General features: G+C 46.1%; 1 protein-coding gene across 7 annotated transcripts in view; it reads right to left on the bottom strand.

The window, feature by feature from the left end:
* LOC101794161 (voltage-dependent N-type calcium channel subunit alpha-1B) overlaps positions 1 to 18,694 on the bottom strand; it is a 297,197-nt gene that overhangs the window by 25,512 nt on the left and 252,991 nt on the right. For all 7 annotated transcript variants that reach the window (XM_072025248.1, XM_072025247.1, XM_072025249.1 and 4 more), the window contains 5 exons: positions 12,494 to 12,610; positions 10,704 to 10,769; positions 9,987 to 10,078; positions 8,442 to 8,592; positions 4,850 to 4,977 (listed from right to left, as the gene is read on the bottom strand). In XM_072025248.1, the coding sequence (XP_071881349.1) occupies positions 4,850 to 4,977; positions 8,442 to 8,592; positions 9,987 to 10,078; positions 10,704 to 10,769; positions 12,494 to 12,610 (554 nt within the window). The remainder of the gene's footprint in view (positions 1 to 4,849; positions 4,978 to 8,441; positions 8,593 to 9,986; positions 10,079 to 10,703; positions 10,770 to 12,493; positions 12,611 to 18,694) is intronic.

Raw genomic sequence — 18,694 nt, 5'->3', positions numbered from 1 at the left:
GACCTGCGAGGTGCAGGTCAAGGGTTTGCTGTCTCATAAAGCTGCCTGGTCCCAGCCAGCTGGGTGTGGGAGGGGATGGGGACAGGGACGGGGACAGGTGAGATGCGTGGAGGAGCGAGGAGGCAGTCCATCAATCATTCCTTGGTCAGGCAGTGGGGCAGTTACATTATGGTTTCTGTTCTATACCACTTGCATTTGCACTTGGGGGTTAAAAAAAAAAAAAAGAAACAAAACCAAAACTGAGAATGCTGGAGGGAGTCTCTGAAGTTGCAAACCTTGTATGCCACCCTATGAGGGCACTTCTTTCCTAAGCCCAGGGGTGGAGCAATTACACGTAACAAATTGTACATATCCTTATAATGAATCCGGCAACTGGAAAGAAAACATCAGATGTTACGAGAGCACAAACCACGGGGAATCAGCCTTCCTGCTTCCAAACAGAAGAGGCTGGAAGGACAAGGCGTGCTGAAAAAGCAAGGTTAGTCTGGTAGCAACTGGGTTTGCAGAGAAAGAGGCACTTTAACACAGACCGAGAGAGAGAGAGAGAACTTCCAGTGGCTCAACAAAAGCCATGTATGCACATTTTCTTCTGTGAAAACCATCAGAGTCATTCAGCAGACTTCCCATCCCTTGCATTTAGTTACCTTTGTCACTGTGTTTTATTTCCCTGTGCCTGAGCATCTGCCTACAGACACCTACCCACCGCCCCGGCACGGCAGCAGCGCAGAGAAACCAGAGCCCACAGCACACAAATGGCCTAATTACTGGATTATTACTGGGATTCAAATGAGCTGGTTCAAAAGAGCTCAGGAACCTCCACCTCCCACCGTTATTACCTGCACAGCCCCAGCAGGGCCATACTTTGCTGCGTGGACAGCAAGCAGTTTGCTGGAGGGCCAGCAGCTGCATCTCACGGGGCTTCGCAGGGCCACCGGTGGTGGGAAAATGGAGCTTTCCTCACCAGGAGGCGAAATCGGACGCTTCATGTTCAGTCTCATTAACTCACAACAATATTTTCAGCCAATTTAACAGTGGGATTAGATTTCTTAATCTACTGCGAGTAACCAAATCATGTACAGAAAGAGCTGTGCTGAACTTCAAAGCGACCTCTGAAGAAAAATGAGATGATTTGGCTTGGCTGTGTTTATTTTGGTATGTTGTATAAAGAAGGCTGGAATATTTTGGAATAGCTCCTTCAATATTACTGCTTTTTTGGACGTGAAAAATTAAGGTCTATTCAAAACCTTCACAATCAAGTCAAAACTATTAATTTAGAAACAGATCAAATGGGACTGCGCAAGTCTTGGCTGCAGGCCTAATCATAGTTATAAAAAGTATATTGGCTTAACTGAGTCAAGTCAAGTGGTATACCAAAATTTTAGAGCGGTTTTGCAAAATCAGCATGTGGAAGATACAAACGAGCATTTCCCTGCCTTCTCTGAGAGTCGATGGGAGCCCTCCTTGGCTGTCCCTCGTGGCAGCAGCACCTCGCCCAACGCTCAGCGATGACGATGGACCAACCGACATTTCTAGTATCACTAAAGCGTGTGCATGGGGAAGGGGGTACAAGAGACAAAATTCTCACCTTATATGTCCTTAAAAATAAAGGTGGGCTTAAATCCAATTTTATTTCCTAGTTCATCCTTCAATTCAGCATTATCCTGGTTAACTTGCAGCCCTGGACCAACTCCCTGTGTGTTTGTTCTCTCGCTCTCTCTCCTTTTCTGTGATGCCTGAGGCTTCTGCCACCTCTAAATCCAACAGTTTTACCACACTTACCTGTCCTGAACATTACTTGCATTTACAACAGCTGCTAGCTGCTTTTTTTTTTTTTTAATTCTTTTTGAACATTATTCCCCAGAAAAATTTAGGTAAAATTGGAGGTTGAAAGAAAAACAAGGGTGGTTATAAGAAAAGCATCAGAAAGAGGTATGTAAATACACACAAAAAGCTTATGTTGAAAACATTACCACCATAACAAAAGCAGAACGACACTTGTATTTTTCCTCAGGTGCATTTTTCATCGAAGGACTCAAAGTGGACAAGCACCGTCATTTCTTTTTGTGTGGGACTACCAAGGAGGAGACTTTGCGAGAGGGCACGAAACTGAAGGATTGCAGCACAACCTGGTGCTGCCTGGGAGTCTCATGTTGTGCAAATTGTACCCTGGTGGTTATTTCCCATTATGCTACGTATACATGTACTGGGAGCCAAAATGCTGTAAAGAAATGACTGACGTGGAAAAAGACCAATGAGATGGATGTTTTCTTTCAGTGAGTTTGAGCAACTAAAGAACAGGTTCTTTACAGCCCTGTGTCTTCAGATCACAACTGGGTGCTTTGTCCTGCTGGGAGCTCTGCCTTAGGCACTGGGATGTGCCTCAATCCTCGGATAACTACTGGGAGATGTAATGTCCAGAGCTTCACAGAAGTTCAGCCCAAATGATCAAAAAATCCGTTCTGGCCTTAAAGTATGAATGAATTTCAGATTACTTTTAAATTGCAGAAGTGTTAGTCCCACTTGTGAAAACATAAATGATTTCAGTGGAACTATTCACACATGGAAAATCCGGAACGCACACATGTTTTGGGACCCAGCCTTGAGTATCATGTCTTGGCTGTCCCTTGGTTTGCACTTTGGCCCCTTGTCACTCTGCCAACATCAATAGCTTCACACCAGAGCAAAACAGAAACAAGGTTAGAGACAAATAGAATTAGGATCTTAGTATTTGCTGTATTTTGTATTAACAGCTCTAGAAGTGAATGGTTTGCCCCAAGTGTTTCACAAAATCCAACCTCTGCACTCAGAGTTAATAGAGTAAAAAAAATCTTTAAACTTTCTTGGGTGGAAAGCTCCTGAACACATAAACATTAAAAAAAAACCACAGAGGTATTCATTTTTTCCCTCGCAGGTGTGTGACTTCTCCCACAGATGCCAATCAGAGCCCAGATTATGTTTTAAGGAGACAAAGGGTGCTCCCAAGTTCTCAGTCTCATTGAGATTTTCTAGTGGTAAGAGATAGGATTGGATTTGAAAAAGAAAAATAGCTATTTACTGCCTGCCAAGTACCCACAAAGGACGTGTCTGTAGTATAAAGCACGTGGGAACGGAAATCTGCTTAGAGATTAGGAGCTGCTCGTATACGTGCCATATATATGCAGGCTCGTGGTATAGATAGCTCTGAGATAGTTAAAATCGCACACAGTTCAGAGAAATGCAGTCTTTCTGGAATAGGTTTACATTTAAAGATAGCCTAAATCAATTTAAGTGAGATTTTAAAGCGGCTTAATTGCATCCTAGCAGGGAGTTTTTAGATCCTGATTATACAACCCCTTTCTGCATCTGTCTCTGCTGAAGGGAAACAACAAAAAAAAGGTGGAAATGTTGGAGGAGCTGGAGGCAGCTTCATCGCAAATACAGAGGAACTCACTGCCGAGTAACTCATGGGGAGGATGGCAGAAACAAAATTAGCAGGGCTTGGAAAAAAAAGCCTCCCAGCAGGCAAATGCCCAAGCTGCAGAATATTACGGAAATTCCTGTGATCTGTATCTCAGAGCATCTAAAGATGAAAATAAGTCACCAGGACTGTTTGCAGTGGCTTACTCTGGGCAAGGGAGAAAAGGAGCATGTTGACATCAGTTTTGCTCTAGAAATAATTGCCAGTCAAAGCTGTTTCCTTGTATTTTGAATCCCTTAAAATGCTGTAGTGGTAGCTCCTGGGTCTATCGCTGCCCAAAGCCCCTCCTCTGGGGCTGTGCTACCAGAGTAGAGGTGCAGCTTTCCCTGTGATTGTCTTTGAACAGGAAAAGCAAAGACAAACATTAAAACCAAATACCTCACTGTCGGGTTGTGAGAAAAGCATTTTCTCCTTTAACATGCTCACATATCAGGAACACTTTATCGGTGGCTGACAGAGAACTGACACGCTTCCAAAGTCAGGCTAACTGCATTTTCTTCTTATTATTGCACGTGTCTTAGATTTCAACTGCAAACCCAAAAGCTAAAATATGATTTATAAGAAAAAAAAAAATCCCCTCTACAATGATGATGTCATTATAAGGAGGCTTCCAAGATCAAAACACAAGATCTGATGAGAAATGTCTTCTTAAAAAACACATTTTCAGCAAGCTATCCTATGTTAAGGATCATTGCATCACTCCCTGCTGCCTCACAGGTACATGCAAGGAAATGATGAATTCTGGGCCAGAACACTTAACGTAGAGACCAAGCTGTGGAGCAGATCAACTCCTTTTAAGGAGACATCATTGTGAATTCTTGAATTCTCTTTTTTGGAGTGCAACATCAATGCTCTGCACAGGATTTGTGAAGCTGGTCAGGCAGTTCTCAGCTAAGACAGGAATGCTGTCTAAGCAAGGAGTAGCAAGCCTTAGCTTCACAAGTTATTGAAAGTGCTGCCAATGGCAAGAGATTCAGCATAATTTTATCTTCTCACTGGGATGCAGGAACCAAAGACAATCAAAGCTGCTTCTAGAAACGTTAAACATCTTTTCTGCTTGGCTTTTTAGCCAAGATGACTTGAAGTTACCATATTATTTTTTGGCTGTGTGCACACATGCAGCGGTGCTGGTTGTGTTTGGATTTTTGAGTTGTTGGTTTTTGTCTGTCTCATATCTACTGAAAGGAAACTCCCTTGTAATGACATCAGTTTCGTTCATCTCCAATACACGGTGAATTGAACTTGGAGTATTCTCCTCCAACATTACTTAAAGCTCTGGAGTTCTTATTCCTTCTGGAGCTGTGCTCACATTTAGAAGTCTGTGTGTGCACATCTGATACGTACACACAATGGATATCCTTCCTCCACATGCAAGCATAACAGCATACATACCAGGCAGCTGGGTCATATTCAGCCCAGACACGAACAAACTCATCCAAATGATGGGGCCCAAGGATGGAGGAGTCTCTTGTCAGGTATTCAAAGTTGTCCATAATCACAGCCACAAAGAGGTTCAACATCTGCAAAGAGGAAGCAATGATGGAATTAGGGAGGAAAAAATAAAAAAGGTAGGAAAGTAAAAGGGTTAACATTTCCTTAGCAGGATGTGAGGTTTCTACACCGTGACCAATTTTTAGGAGCAGGAATTGTCTACATCTTCTACAGAAACTGCTTTTTGCTCTCAGGAGAGTAGCATGGCCCTGTCCTCCTCGCTGCTGTTTCAAAATCCCTGCAGGAGCCAAGTACTGCAGGCAGATGGTGAAGGCACAACCCTGAAGCCTTCTGAGGTGTTTGCCAGGAATATCAGCCCCTGGCCCCACCTGAAACCCACCATGGCCTTAGGCCAGAAAGATGAAGGCTTATAGGATGTTGAGCAGAGAACTTCTGAAACCACATGGATTTTAACATATAGAGAAAAAAATACCGTGAGGATATGCTGATGGGCAAACTTTTTTCTTTTCACAACTGCAAAGCGAGGTGCTTGATTTTCCCATTCTCAGAGCAGGGCTACTTCTTGCCAAATAACGGCCCAAACCACACAACACAACTCTGCCCAGGGCAGCACCATGGGGCGCTTCTGACTACCTCGAAAAGACCAGGCAGCAGCTGCACCCCAGGGAATGAACTTGGCAAACCCAGCCCTGGGTACCCAGCGACCTGCTGTCACCTCCTCCTCCCCTGCCCTCTCCAAGGCAGTTCCAGCTCTGTGGTACGAGGCAGGTTTGCACGGCTTGGAGAATTTGTCACATCTCTGTCACTGGTGAGGTTCTCCAGCACGACCATGGACTGCCTGGGGCTGCCCCTTCACACCAGCACAGGCTGGCCCATGAGCTGCTGCTGCTGCTGCTGCTTCACTGACTGGATCGTGCCAGCTCTTCCAGCACTTTCATAGCAAGGCAAATCAAGATATAACAGCTAGAAGAAAAGCCATTCTTCAGCCTGAACATCCTATTTTAAGCTTGTAACAATTCACACCTTCAAAGATCCCCTAAAAAGACAAGGGGCAGGACACATAAAAAGCTCCTCTCCCTGATGGCTGTTCTCTGCAAAGGCTTTTTGTTTTTTTAAGTCTCCTCTCGTTAAAGCTAATGGAAGAGACCCAAGGATTTCAATGGGAGAAGATCAAGCTGCAGCTGGCAGAAAGGAAGACCAGGAGGGCAGGTGGGAACAGATGCTCTTGTGCCAGAAAAAGACCTGAGGGGCACGAGGAAGGCTTCTGTCCTTCTGCCTCTTGTAGGGAGGCCGAGCTGCTGCTCTGCACCACGGCCACAAAGCAGCAAAGCCAAGCAGAACGTGGATGTCCCTGGCTGATCAGCATCTGCCAGCCATTAAAAGCAAATCAGACAGTGGAGATCTGGGGCTTGTGCTGTTTAGAAGTCATGTTCCTGAGCAGTCTGGAGGGAGAGGCCCTAACTTCGGTGAACACACAGTGCATGGGGTCCTGCTGGGACGTCATCCACTGGTGCCTACAAGCACAGTCCTTAATGAATCACCCGTACAACAACCCAGGGCAGTCCAAACTATCTCTGAATAAGCTTCTCAAAGACTGGAAGCACCACAAACACATCAGCAGTGTTTGCTCACATGAGGTGTTGCTGTACCAGGACCCAGTCTGGCAGCGCCTGCTTGGCTCCCTCCCACAAACACACCCGGCCAGTTGGGCATGCTGAAGGTATTCAAGGGTGTTTCTGAAGATATCAAAGCTCTCAGGACTGCTATAACATGGGCAAAGCTGCAGGAACCCCACACGTATCACGGTACCCCCAGAACATCGAGAGGTAAAGTAACTTTGTTGAGTTTGCCCCTTCATCCCAAGCCCCTTGCACTGATCCCAGCTCTGGCCGTGGCTCAGGGCAGTTTTCCCTTACTTACATAAAACTGTTTCTAAAGTTCCTGTATTTTTTAATTTCAATTTATATTTTCCTACTGTGTAAATTTACAGGAGGAAAATGATGTCAGGCTGGCCATCCACAAAGAGCCAGAAACAACATTGCAAAACAAACACATTACCCAATTTCCCCCAAACCCACGGTGTAACACCACCCAGCAAACCATTAAAACGTTCCCTCCCGGCCGGGCTGTGGCTCTGTAATGCTTTAATCGCCTGTGGGGACCCACACGCTTCCTTGCAATGAAGTGCTGAGCGCATGTTAAGAAATGAGTTCCAGCCCTGGCCACCCCTGCCAGCAGACCCAGGCTGTGGTTTCACTGGGTGTGCTGGGAGCGCCGGCTCAGAGGCAAAGCTCATGCAAAGCCGTGGTTTACACACGTGTGCCCCAGCCTCCACGCCTGCTACTGCATTTCCAGGATGTCAGCCAGGAAGGGTGAGCTGGGGGACATTTTTTTTTTTAATTTATTTTTTATTATTTTTATTTTTATTTTCTTTTTTAAAGAAAAGGCTTTAGGAACAATGATGTGCTTGAAAATACCAACGAGAATGTCTGATGTTAGGGAAGGATTTGTACAAGAAAGGATTTAGGATTTAAAGTACAGAGTGCTGAAGGGATCTGTAAATGGAGCATTAACTTTGCATGAGCTTTCAGGGCTCCACATTTTTTAATATATGCAGAAGAAATAATCCCCAGGATGTCAAAGGGGCAGCAGCAGCTGGACAAAGGAACTCGGTAGGGGCCATTGAAGCTGCTCTATCTATGTATGGCATCAAACTGCCACATGTACCTCTTTTTCCTGGTTAAAGGTTTCAGATGATAGCAGGGATTAGCTGCACAGAACATCAAATCTTATATTTAAAAAAATCAAGCCATGGAACTGAAAGCAGGCTTGATGTGTAGCTTTTTGGGACATTTCAGAGCTGTGATTTTTATCTCTTGCTGCTTGAAGTTTAATTGGGTCCCTGTCCCTGGTTTTCCATTCCTCTGTCCCAGCAGTGTAGGGAAGAACCAAGCCCTGAGAGCAGAGAGGTTTTTATGCACACAAGTGATTATAAAGACACTGGCACGTATTAAAAGCTTAGACTCAGCCCCGTACGATGGCCACGGGCATGCATCAAGCACATCAGCTCCATGTACTTTCATGTCTAAAGCTTTCCTGACACCATCTCAGAAGAAAATACATTTATTTGTCGAAGAAAACAAAAAACACCATCTAACAAGCGTGATGCTCCCGGCTGCCTGCTACAAGCACTTCTGCACCAATGTTATCTCGGCCATTCTCTCCCTGCCCTCCCATCCCCTTCTTCAAAGGGCCACATTACAAATCAAGACAAAACAGATTAATGCTTAATTCCAAATATTAGACCCCCCGTGGGAAGAAAGATAAAACCCTTCCCTTTAAACTAATGACTAAATGGTCTCTTTGGGGATTAAAGGGATTTTATCACCAGGATGATAAATGGGTTTTAGCAAAGCGGGCTCGTAACGTTGTACAAATCCCAGCCAGGGCGAAGGGGAAAAAAGGGGGCGGGGAGGGCCTGGCAGGAACCACCCCAGCACCCGCGTTTTGGGAGCGATGGGGACTGACTTACCAGGAAGGAGCAGAGGAAGATGAAGGACACGAAGTAGAAGTAGGCAAAGTCGCTGCCGCACTCGTTCTTGGTGAGGCCGGAGAGCGGGTCGCAGGCCCGGTTGCTCAGGCACGACAGCATGATCTCGTGCCAGGCCTCCCCCGTGGCGCTCCTGCGGGAGGGCAAGCAGGGGGGTGAGCTCATCCCTGCCCAATTAACTGAGGTAATTAGGAGGAAGGTTGTGTCCAGGTGGTGAGAAATATATTTGCCTTAGGAGTCTCAGCAGCCAACAAAAGAAAGGAGAATATTTCCCTCTGTTATGGGGAGGCAAAAGGAACCAAACAGGCTCAGATAGGCTATGCTCAGTTTAAGAAGAATAAAGCCAGATGGAGTTAAATAAGTCAAGAACAAAGCAGAAACAGGAATAAACACAGATTATATTGTGTCCTTTTGGAGCACCTAGCATCTCTGCCCTAGCTCTGGTGGCAAACCCAGTGGAGATGCTGGGAAATGAAGCCAGGACCCTCCACTTGAATTCTCGATTGCTCTTGTCAGATGCAGAAATACTGCATTGGCCTGCTTTGTCATAAAACCTGGACCCAAAGTCCTGTGACCATCTCCTGGGTTTTCTCCCTCCTTTCCCTTCTCCCCCTCATTTTGGGTGTGAGAGTTGAAGTGACAGGTAGGTGAACCCTAAGCAAATCCTAACATTTACCCTCTATTGTGTGGCAAAATATAGCCAAAAGGAAAACCTTGGCAGGCCCGGAGGGTCTGCCCTCAAAATAAACCAACCCCTGCAATGCGCATGCATGGATCAGAGGCCGAGGGATCCCTATGTTTGCTTCCTCTGGCTTTTCACAGAACCTCAGATTTTCTCCCTCTGTTTCTGCACCCCACTCAGAGGTGCTTTTAGGGCTGTCCTACAGCTCTATGAAAAGCCCAACCCATTGTAGCATTACTTACAATCACGCAGAGTGGGTGCAAAGCTGTTCATTCTCATATTGAGACTTCAGCTCCCCAAAAAATCTCGCAAACACCCAGAATTCGGCCCCACTTTCAAAGATGACAAATTCCAACAAGCAGCAGCGCTGGGCAAAGACCCTGGGGTCCTGGTGCCTGGGATGACTTAGTGCTCAGTGCAGACTGAAACGGCTCCCAGGCCACTGGATTATACAGCAGATTGTACCAGTGGCATTTAGTCCTTAAGCCCTGTTCCCTCGTGCAGAAACCTGCTCCCCATCACGGTCCTGCTGCCTCCCCCTGCTCTCTCCCACTTTGTGGCTCTGGAGAGGAACCAGAGGTTGAAGAATTATCTGGCCTTACGGAAATTCAGAGTTTTGTTTCAAGTGACTATTCTGAGCTGGAGGGGACTAATTTCATTTCTGGAGATGCTGGTGTGTTGTATCTGATCTATCTAAGGGCAAACCCTTAGCTTTAAGGATGAGGAAGCAGGATGGAGTGCTTTACTTCAAATGCTGCGTGCCCAACTCCCAGCATATGGGAAAACAAAGATTTATTTACTGCTTGCATACAAATATTTTGTATGCAAATATTTTGCATACTTACCTAAACAGAAGCATCAAGGCTTGCAGGAAGGTACGGAAATTATTGTGCCGATTGATGGAGGTCTCGTCATCCAGCGCAATGTTTCCAAATACCTGCCACGGAGAGCAGAAGTGTTACAGGGCAAACACAGCTTCATGTAGATTCACATAGGAGTGGTCAGGAAAGGTGGCGAGGTGGAGTTAGAAGCGGCAACAGGAAAAGAATTTGCCCTGATTTGAGAAATCTGAATAGTTGGAATGGTTTCAGTGCTGAGCAGGGAGGTAGAATTGTGTTGTGGAAATCAAATGGTGGAAAAAATCAGGATAACATGCTTCATCTTCAAGAAGACCTTTCCAGTGCTGCTGTTCAGCTCCAGCCCAGGCCAAGAAAGTTTTCTCACCTCTTTTCAGCCTGAGCAGCTCAGTGGCTGCAGCCGTGTCCCCTGCTCTCACCCACGGGCAGGGCCCAGAACCAGGTGCCTGCAGCCCAGACCTGGTCTGTGAGCTCTCCCCTTGTACGCCCACAAATATTAGCAGCAGGTTCAACATGACACCTGGCAGTAAGGGTAGGAAAAGGTGGCCCTTTTTTGCACTTGTAGTTAACCTGACACCAGGCACGAAGAGCTTTTGTGCCTCCTCCTAAGGCAGGCATCGATGCTGCTGCAGAGGCAGTAACCCACCCTGACCCTGCGGGACAAAACCAGGCTACTTACGGTCAGTATCAGAGCCAAAATTTTACCTGCATGCCAATAATGGCATAGATGAAGAAGAGCATTGCAATGAGGAGACACACATAAGGCAAGGCCTGTGGGAAAGGAGAAGAAGGTATTAATGACAGCAAACACATGCTTTAGCTGGTAGTATTTAATTCCTGGCAGCATTACGTTCTGTGGTGTTTGTCCTTTAGGTGAAGAAGCTGGGAAGAGAACAGGGGCAATCCTGGCAGCTTTCAGCAGCCACAGTCCCAGAACCAAGCATTTATCAATTACAAACCAGCCTGGGTTTTCCAAGAGCTCTGTAGGTATCCTTGCAGGCAGACAAGCAGTAACAAGGGAACACACAATAAGAAGCTCTGCAGCAGGCACTGTGGCTACTGGCAGGCACTAGTGCTTCCTATGCATAATTGGAGAGACAAACCTTAATTTTTTATGACCTTGCTATAAATTTAGTATGAGAAAAAAACATATATTCAAGGAACAAGCTTCTGCTCTGAATTAGGCACAGTCTGCACCCCAAGAGGGCAAAAAAGATTCTGAGTTTTCATGAGAAATCAGTGAGCAATACAACATAATTATATTGCACAAGCTGGGAGTAATAGCTACTTTGCACTCAGGCTAAATGAAGGAGTAATTAATGCCTCTTAATTAGCAATAGCTGAACAGCTGAGAAGCCCTGACCATGGGGACAGGAGAGGGGTTATGCAGCCTGCAGCCAAGGACCTCTGCTGGGCACCTCTGCGCAGGGATGAGAGCTCAGCTCAGAGGGTGGACAGAGGACAGACAGACAGATCCTGCCACAGACACAGTTGTGTCCCTGTCAGCCCAACACCCACCAGACCGGGTGCCTGTGCTGCAGCCCTGCCTTTGGGACACATCAGGTTCGTGTCCCCCTACTTTTGCAGGGGGACAGAGCAAGGCAGCAGCCCATGCCACATGTGGTTTGTTTGTGCAAGGCACACCTGGAACAGCACGTTTCAGACTGGCATAATTGCCAATGTGTTAACGACCTGGCAGCTGCCCACACCACTCAGAAAGCAAGCCCTGGCTGAGCCCCCTCTCAGGTCTGACCAAGACTACGCAGTCCAAGGATGCCCCCCTGGGTGGACACATCCCAGAGCCCACCTCTCAGCCTCTGGGAGAGGCTCTCTTGGCTGCAGCAAACCTCGTTAGTTACAAGGTGAGAGCAGCAGCACTGTTTTATCTCTCTGCCCTCAAGAAAAACATGGCCTAAGGAATCTCATTGCTTGTGTCCTTTAAGGCATGCCCCCCGGTCCTTTCCCATTAGTTGCTTGATGGTTGGGTTTCTCCTCTGTTAAATTCTACCAGGACTTATATACACAAACAAATTACTCTGGGTTAACACGTTACCACACTTTTACTAATTGACTATGTCTCTTAACCTGCAAAAAAGTGAGGTAAGTTTTAAACCTAATCCTTGCACTTGCTGCAGGCAAATAGCAGGCATGAAAGCCCTCAGTAATGAGACTGTCTTCTCTTTTTGTTAATACCTGAACCTTGACACTTCGCCCTAAGGATTTTGTGATGGTTTCAAGGGCAACCTCAGTGTTACGAACTTATTCTGGGTGCTTTCAGACTCATACTCCAAAAAGCTCAGCACCTGCAGCGTTCAGGGGCTGCTCAGTGCAAACCAGCTGATGTTGGTGCAGAACAAGCGTTACTGCCATTGCATGGTGGAGCTGCAGCGTGGCCGTTCCTTTGGCAAGCTCTCTGATGGTCAGTGGCTGATGCTGCAGAAGTGCAAAGCGTTTCCCCACGTCCCTTCCCTGTCTCCCCGCGGCCCAACTCTCACCTTAAAGGACTGCACAAACGTCCAGAGCAAGATGCGGATAGTGTAACCCTGGCGGAGGAGCTTGATAAGTCTGGCTGCCCTGAAGAGCCGCAGGAAGCTGAGGTTGATGAAGTTGTCCTGCGGAAAGTAAAGGTTTTGTGTCCTTCAGAAATTAACGCGATGAGAAACCACAGCCCGCAAAAAAGAAATTAAAATTACCAGCTTCACGATCTAAGCAGCAAATCGGCCACCAGAAAACCTTCCAAAAGAAACATTCGTCAGTGCAGATCACTCCACATGCAGCAAGTATGAGAAAATCCCTCTCCACAAGAGCCCTCCCCTCTACTCCTGGGTCAATGATAGAAAAAGAAATGGCCCTTCCACGCTGTCCATGGAGGTCTTGTTTGCTTTGAGTAAGGCAGATTTTCTCCCCTAAAGACTCAGGGAGAGGTAATGGTGCCATGGTATCATTTTTATAAAGAACGAGGTTGTTTTGAAGTCTTGGTCTGCTTGCTTTCTGCAATGAATTGATCTTAAGCCAAGACGGTTGTAACAGTCTGCATACGTAGCCTCTGCTATAACAAAGGAAGGCATTGTCCAGGGAAGATTAAAACATCCTTGATAAAATAAGGATGTTTTCTAACCTGCAGATTTTAAATATTTGTATACAGCTTGTGACTGGACAGGCTTGTCAAGGAGAAATGGCACCAGCAAGACTTTGGGAGATGGATCACTGGCAGCAAATCGGTGGGGGAGGTCAAGTGGTCAGCAGGTGGATGCCTTAGGAACCTGCTGGTTTTTTTTTGTTTGTTTGTTTGTTTTTAATTATTACTAAGTATGCTTTCACAGGTGGATCAAATAACTTCTGGAGACAGGTTCTGATTTCCATTTGTTTTGTGTGATTCTCCCCACCCCACACCCTGTTTTTTTTTTTCTTTCCTTTATGGAAAAGAGGTTGCTTGCCCCAATGAGCTAATCTAGAGAGGGTTCTTTCCAAAACAAAACATGCAAAAGCCAGATCCCTCTTGCCCTCCTGTTTTAAGGAGATGAAAAATATCCCCCCGTTCTGTACCTATTCCAATTCACTTATTTGTGACTCTCTGGTCACAGCCACTTGTTTGACTGAGTTAGCTAAAGAGAGGAAACGGCCCGCTTCAAACTGTCAAGCAGTGGAGGGGAAAATACAATCATAAGGAGCTCGTGTTGGTAAAGATGAGCAGAAACAGTCTTTCTCTTGTATTATCGTTTTACCAGAAGACACCCAGTCATATTAACGTGACCCACATTTCTTGCTCATTTGGCTACAGAGCTCATGCTGAATTTGGGGGGCTTGTTGGATCTATTCATTCCTTTAAATGCCAGCTCAGGTTTTGGGCCATTAGCATCGCATTCCACCAATCCCATCAAAGAGTTCAAGAAATCAGTCTCAGGCATGCACTTGGTTTCTCTCATGTTAAAAACGCAAGCAGCTCAGAGTTAGGCACAGACCGTATATCAGACTCAATCCTCAAATAAAGAGAAAAGAGAAAAGCATAGGTATGTTCCATGAAAGAGCAGACAACACCGAGCTCATTCAAGTCAGCAACAAAAAGCAGCTCTGGCAGGCAAGCCACAAGCAAGGATTCCCCTGGGTTGGTCAAGGTCAGTGCAATAGGTACTAAATATCCAACACCTGTCTCTGAGCAACAATTCTGTTTCATTTTTCGATTGGTTACCTTTCCTTCACTGGCTGAACTCACCTTAGCAGGTAAGGGCTGTACAAGAGCCAGGGGACAGAGCCTGAGCACGGCTGGAGAGCTGGAGAGCCACCGGCCGCCTGCTCCAGATTCTCCTGCCTGGGCAGCTGCACCCGGCGAGCAGCAGGGCTGGATCCAGCCCAGGGCAAAGGTTTAAACCAGAGCCCGTTGTAATCACGGGAATGCCCCTGTAGGAGCTGGATCAGCCCTTACGTGACCCTGCTCATTGCACCACTACAAATCAGGCAAATTATTGCCTTCGGAGCATCGCTCGAGCCAGATCTCCCCATGCACAAGCCTAAGGCTCCTCCAAAGGGCATGCACACAGGAGCATCTGCAGGATCCAGGTCTCAGTGTGGGAGCCTGCCTTACCTCCCTCTTCCGTGTTAATACAGCTTAGCAGAGAAACCTTTCTTTTGTTCAGCCTTTGCTATAATCTCATAACCAGAGTTAGCACAATGCTTCACGTCTGATTTAGACTGTGCTGGCTGCAAAGTCACACTTCGCACAGGCTGGCCCTGTGCAGCTTGGGGCTTTCTATAGGATCGTGGTGTGCGTGCAGGATGAGTGGGGGCTTCAAAACTGTGCTTGGCTGCAAATTTCCACTCCTTGGGATTTGGATGGGCAAATAGTTTTCTTTTTGTTTGTTTGTTTTCCCTCCCGGTCCCAACCCCTCCTTTTTTTGGCTTATCCACTGCCATTTCCTAAAGGGCAGCAGAAGCCCCAGCTCCGTGGGGAATCCCTCGCAACCCAGGAAAATCCAGCATCACCCGTGTACACAGAGCCCACAAAGGACCGTTCTCTGCGCCGTTCGTCGGGAGGCAAAACCACACACGCTTGTGACGGGTGAGAGGGCTGGGCGTGTGTAACCCTTGGCACACCGCATAGAAAACCCCTCCTTTGGCCACGCAGCTCTCCAGGCAGGTATCAGCATTGCATGCAGTTAAAGGGGAAACTCCACGTTGCGATATTTCTCGTGTATGGCAGCGTTTTGCATTGATTCTCCTTCCTTCTAGCTACCCCTGTAGTATGTGACATGCACATGGTCGTCTTCTGGATCATCAGGGTCTTTGTTTCCAGGGTTTTGTTTGTTTTTTTTTTCTGTTGCACAGATGCTGAAAAGGCTGCCAGGTGCTCACAAGAGGCACCGTTGCTTTATGGTTTTGCAGTCCACCTGAGGACTGGCAAACAGAAAGGCATTTCTCTCTGCCTTGTCACTATTTCCCTGAAAGGGGAGGTGGCTGGGGTCTGGTGCTGAGGGCACCCTGCTGCCCACAGACCCCATGGGGTTCCATGCAACACGTCCCCAGAGCTCAGTGAAAGCACAGGGGAGGAGGGAAGGGGGAGAAGAGACATCATAAAGAAAGAATTGTCCTTGCCTGCTGTCCAGCCATGGACAGCCTGCTCTTTCCTGATCTTTCCTGATCTTTCTCAGGATGTTTTTCATAGAAAAAAGCAGAAAATCCATGATGGATAGGGCATACAGCTCTAGATCTCCTCCTGCTGTACCTACAACAGCAGAGGTTTCCTCCCCAGCACAGGAGCTGTGCCCACTGACCGCAGGGATGCCAAATAAGCTCTGCTCTGCACGCCAGCAGCAAAACATCAAGACTCAGTGGACTCAGTGTTTTGGACTTTAAAACCTGAAATGGGCCCATGAGCTTTCCATGGAACAGCTGGACGTGCTCTGGAGGATTAGCAAAGGAGGTTACCCAACACTGCCACAAAACAAGAACCCCAGCAGGAGCTGGGCTGCTCACCTTACCTCTTATGGGTGCCCATTTGCAAAATTCAAAACAACCCAACATCTCGGAACTTCAGCTTTCTGTCTTCGGCACGCCTGAAGTTGCAAAGCCGCCGTAGAGGCATGGGCAGAGGGGTCCGACCAAGCCAAGAACAGGAGCACCGAGGGCACTTTGCCAGTTCTTCTGGCAAGAATTAGTCTATGCTGCTAAGGAACTACCACTGAGGAAAAGGTATTTAAACACATGAACTACCTTTGATGGGTAGTTGTGCTCCAGTTTAAACATCTGTGACACTGCCAGTATTGCAGAAGAGCCACTGAATCTTGCATAGGGTCCTGGCTTCCTTTGAAGCCTGGGGAAATCCCTTCCTGATTTTCAGAGGCTGAGTATTTTTGCCACGCCTGCCTGCAACTCTACCATTACAGCTCTAAGACGTCGTTTCATCCAAAGCCAGGAAGACTGTAAAGATGGTTTTATAGGTGTGTGACGCTGAGATCTCACCCTATGCCCCATCACCTTTTAACTTTGGTCCTTCTGTTGCAGTCACTGGTGGCTCCCATCAGCAGAAGCAGCAAGGCAGCTTGGTGCCCTCAAGATCTAACTCATGGGCCTTGGGCACCAAGCGATGGAAGGAGCCTGGACCTGGGCAGATGGCCACAGAGACCACAACCCTAACAATCACCGGACAAACACTGAAACCTTTAACCTGCAATACTTTAACAGCAACAAAGCCAAAATTTGGGCAAATGAAGATAAGCTCATTTTTCCACTACTCACATGAGCAGTTGATGCCAGAGCACTTCTTCATGCTGCCTGAGCCCGGGGTGCCCCAAGACGAATCACCCAAAGATGTCCCCCAGCTCCCACACACCGCCGTGGTTCCAGCCACTGCAGCACTCGCAGAGGACTCGCCGCTCAGACCACGTGGAGCAAACCTCTAACTTACACAGCCTCCTTTCCTTCTTCGCTGTTTCCTATCAAAAAGTTTCCTCCTGGAGCCACCGTTAGGTGAGCATGGAGGGTATGTGCAGGCTGTCATGAAGCCTCACATTGATTTGTTCCTGAACAGCAACTGTGCAACAGAAAGTCCAGACATTAAGTTAGAATAGATCCCAGCGCTTTTGTCAGGTGACCGAGTGTTTTTTGATAAGCTCATGGTCTCATTCGTGTTATTATTAGTCATAGCCAGGATAATTAAGAATGGAATCTTTTTTGATTACATTTTTCCTTATTCATCCTTTTTTGCTTACTTTTTGATTTCCAAAGACACCTTTGGAATTAGGCATTCAAATTCATATTGGAATCTGGTTCCCAGTTCTTCTGAGCCCTATTCATACTGTGACTTCTTCATTTTACTTGAGGTATTTGCTTTTGCATCCAGGGACTCTGGGTCCACTTGTGGTGGCAAAATACTTCCATATCTTGGTATGCCAGAGTTTTCAAAGTTTAATAAAAAGAATCTTTCCTATGACTTCTCTTTTGATTTGAGGGAAGCAAGTCCATAATGGCTTTATTTTATTTTTTCTTTTGCCTTACAAGTACCATTGGCTTGAAATACGAAGACAGTCCTACTAAATGTTCTGCTTCCCTCTCCAGAAAAAACAACACATCTCATTGTAAAAGGAAAACAAAACAGTTTCTGAGAATTGAATTTGGTGCCACCACTTACAAAAGGAAGGCTTTCCCATCCAGGTCATCCAGAAGCATCCTTCCTTCTTATTCTCATTCAATTTTCCACGAAAATAAAGCAAGTGTCAGTCTCCCCTTTATCAGTGTCGGGTGTAACAAACAGCGGAGAACAGGCTATTGGTAACTGCATTTGCCTCACGTCACCAATTAGCCAAGGGGAAGAAGATGCAGAACAGAAGCCAGTTTTGAGGCACGCTGCAGTGAGGCTTTTTCACCAGTGCAATCGGAAATCTCATCAAAACAAATTAAATTAAAGAAAAACGAGAGAAAATAAAAGCAGAGAATTTAAATAATTGTTTAAATTCAATGAAACCAACCGTGTCCTATATGTGATGTTTTCATGGATGGATATTTGCAAGATTATTTACAAATTTATTTTTTTGAGCAGCAGGTGCACAACATACAGACGGAGACATGGTTTTCGCATTGTATGTTGATTGGATGGCGTGATTCAGCAGGTAGATAAGGAAAATAAAGAACAAAACAGGAAACAAAAGAGAAAATGAGTAATCAGGACAAGCAAAAAAGGAAACTCTGAAAATTTCACTGGAAAAGAACTGTTGGGCTTTTGGGGGTGTTATTTTTATGATAATTATATAAATTAAAGAATGCTTCAAACCAAAACAGGTTCTGAGATCCTAAAGGTAACACAGACAGTGCAGTTGTTATTTGCATTTCTTTTTGTAATGCAAATTGGGAGACAATTCACAAACACTTTTCAGGATGTTTTTTTTTTTTGTATTTCCAGGCACAGAAATAGATGTCAGTTTGCCATACACCCATTCGGCCTCCTGAGGCCGGCCGGAGAAGCCAGGACAGCTTCTCCTTCGTGCCACCTGTTTTACTATTTTACTCCAATTACCAAGAGGGTAAAAAAACTGACATGCATGTTTTTGCCTAAGGAAATAAAAAAATATGTATATTCCACCGCATTCACAAAATAAATTACATATGACATGACTACCAAATTAAAATAAAGCAATTAATCAATACATTTCTTTTCCTTTTATCTTTACTTTTCAGTGGTTCAAAGTACCGATGCAGCAAGGCTG

The sequence above is a fragment of the Anas platyrhynchos genome, chromosome 18 (genome assembly GCF_047663525.1).
Source record: "Anas platyrhynchos isolate ZD024472 breed Pekin duck chromosome 18, IASCAAS_PekinDuck_T2T, whole genome shotgun sequence".
In the NCBI taxonomy this organism is placed as follows: Eukaryota; Metazoa; Chordata; class Aves; order Anseriformes; family Anatidae; genus Anas; species Anas platyrhynchos.
This window is presented reverse-complemented; position numbering and strand designations above follow the sequence as displayed.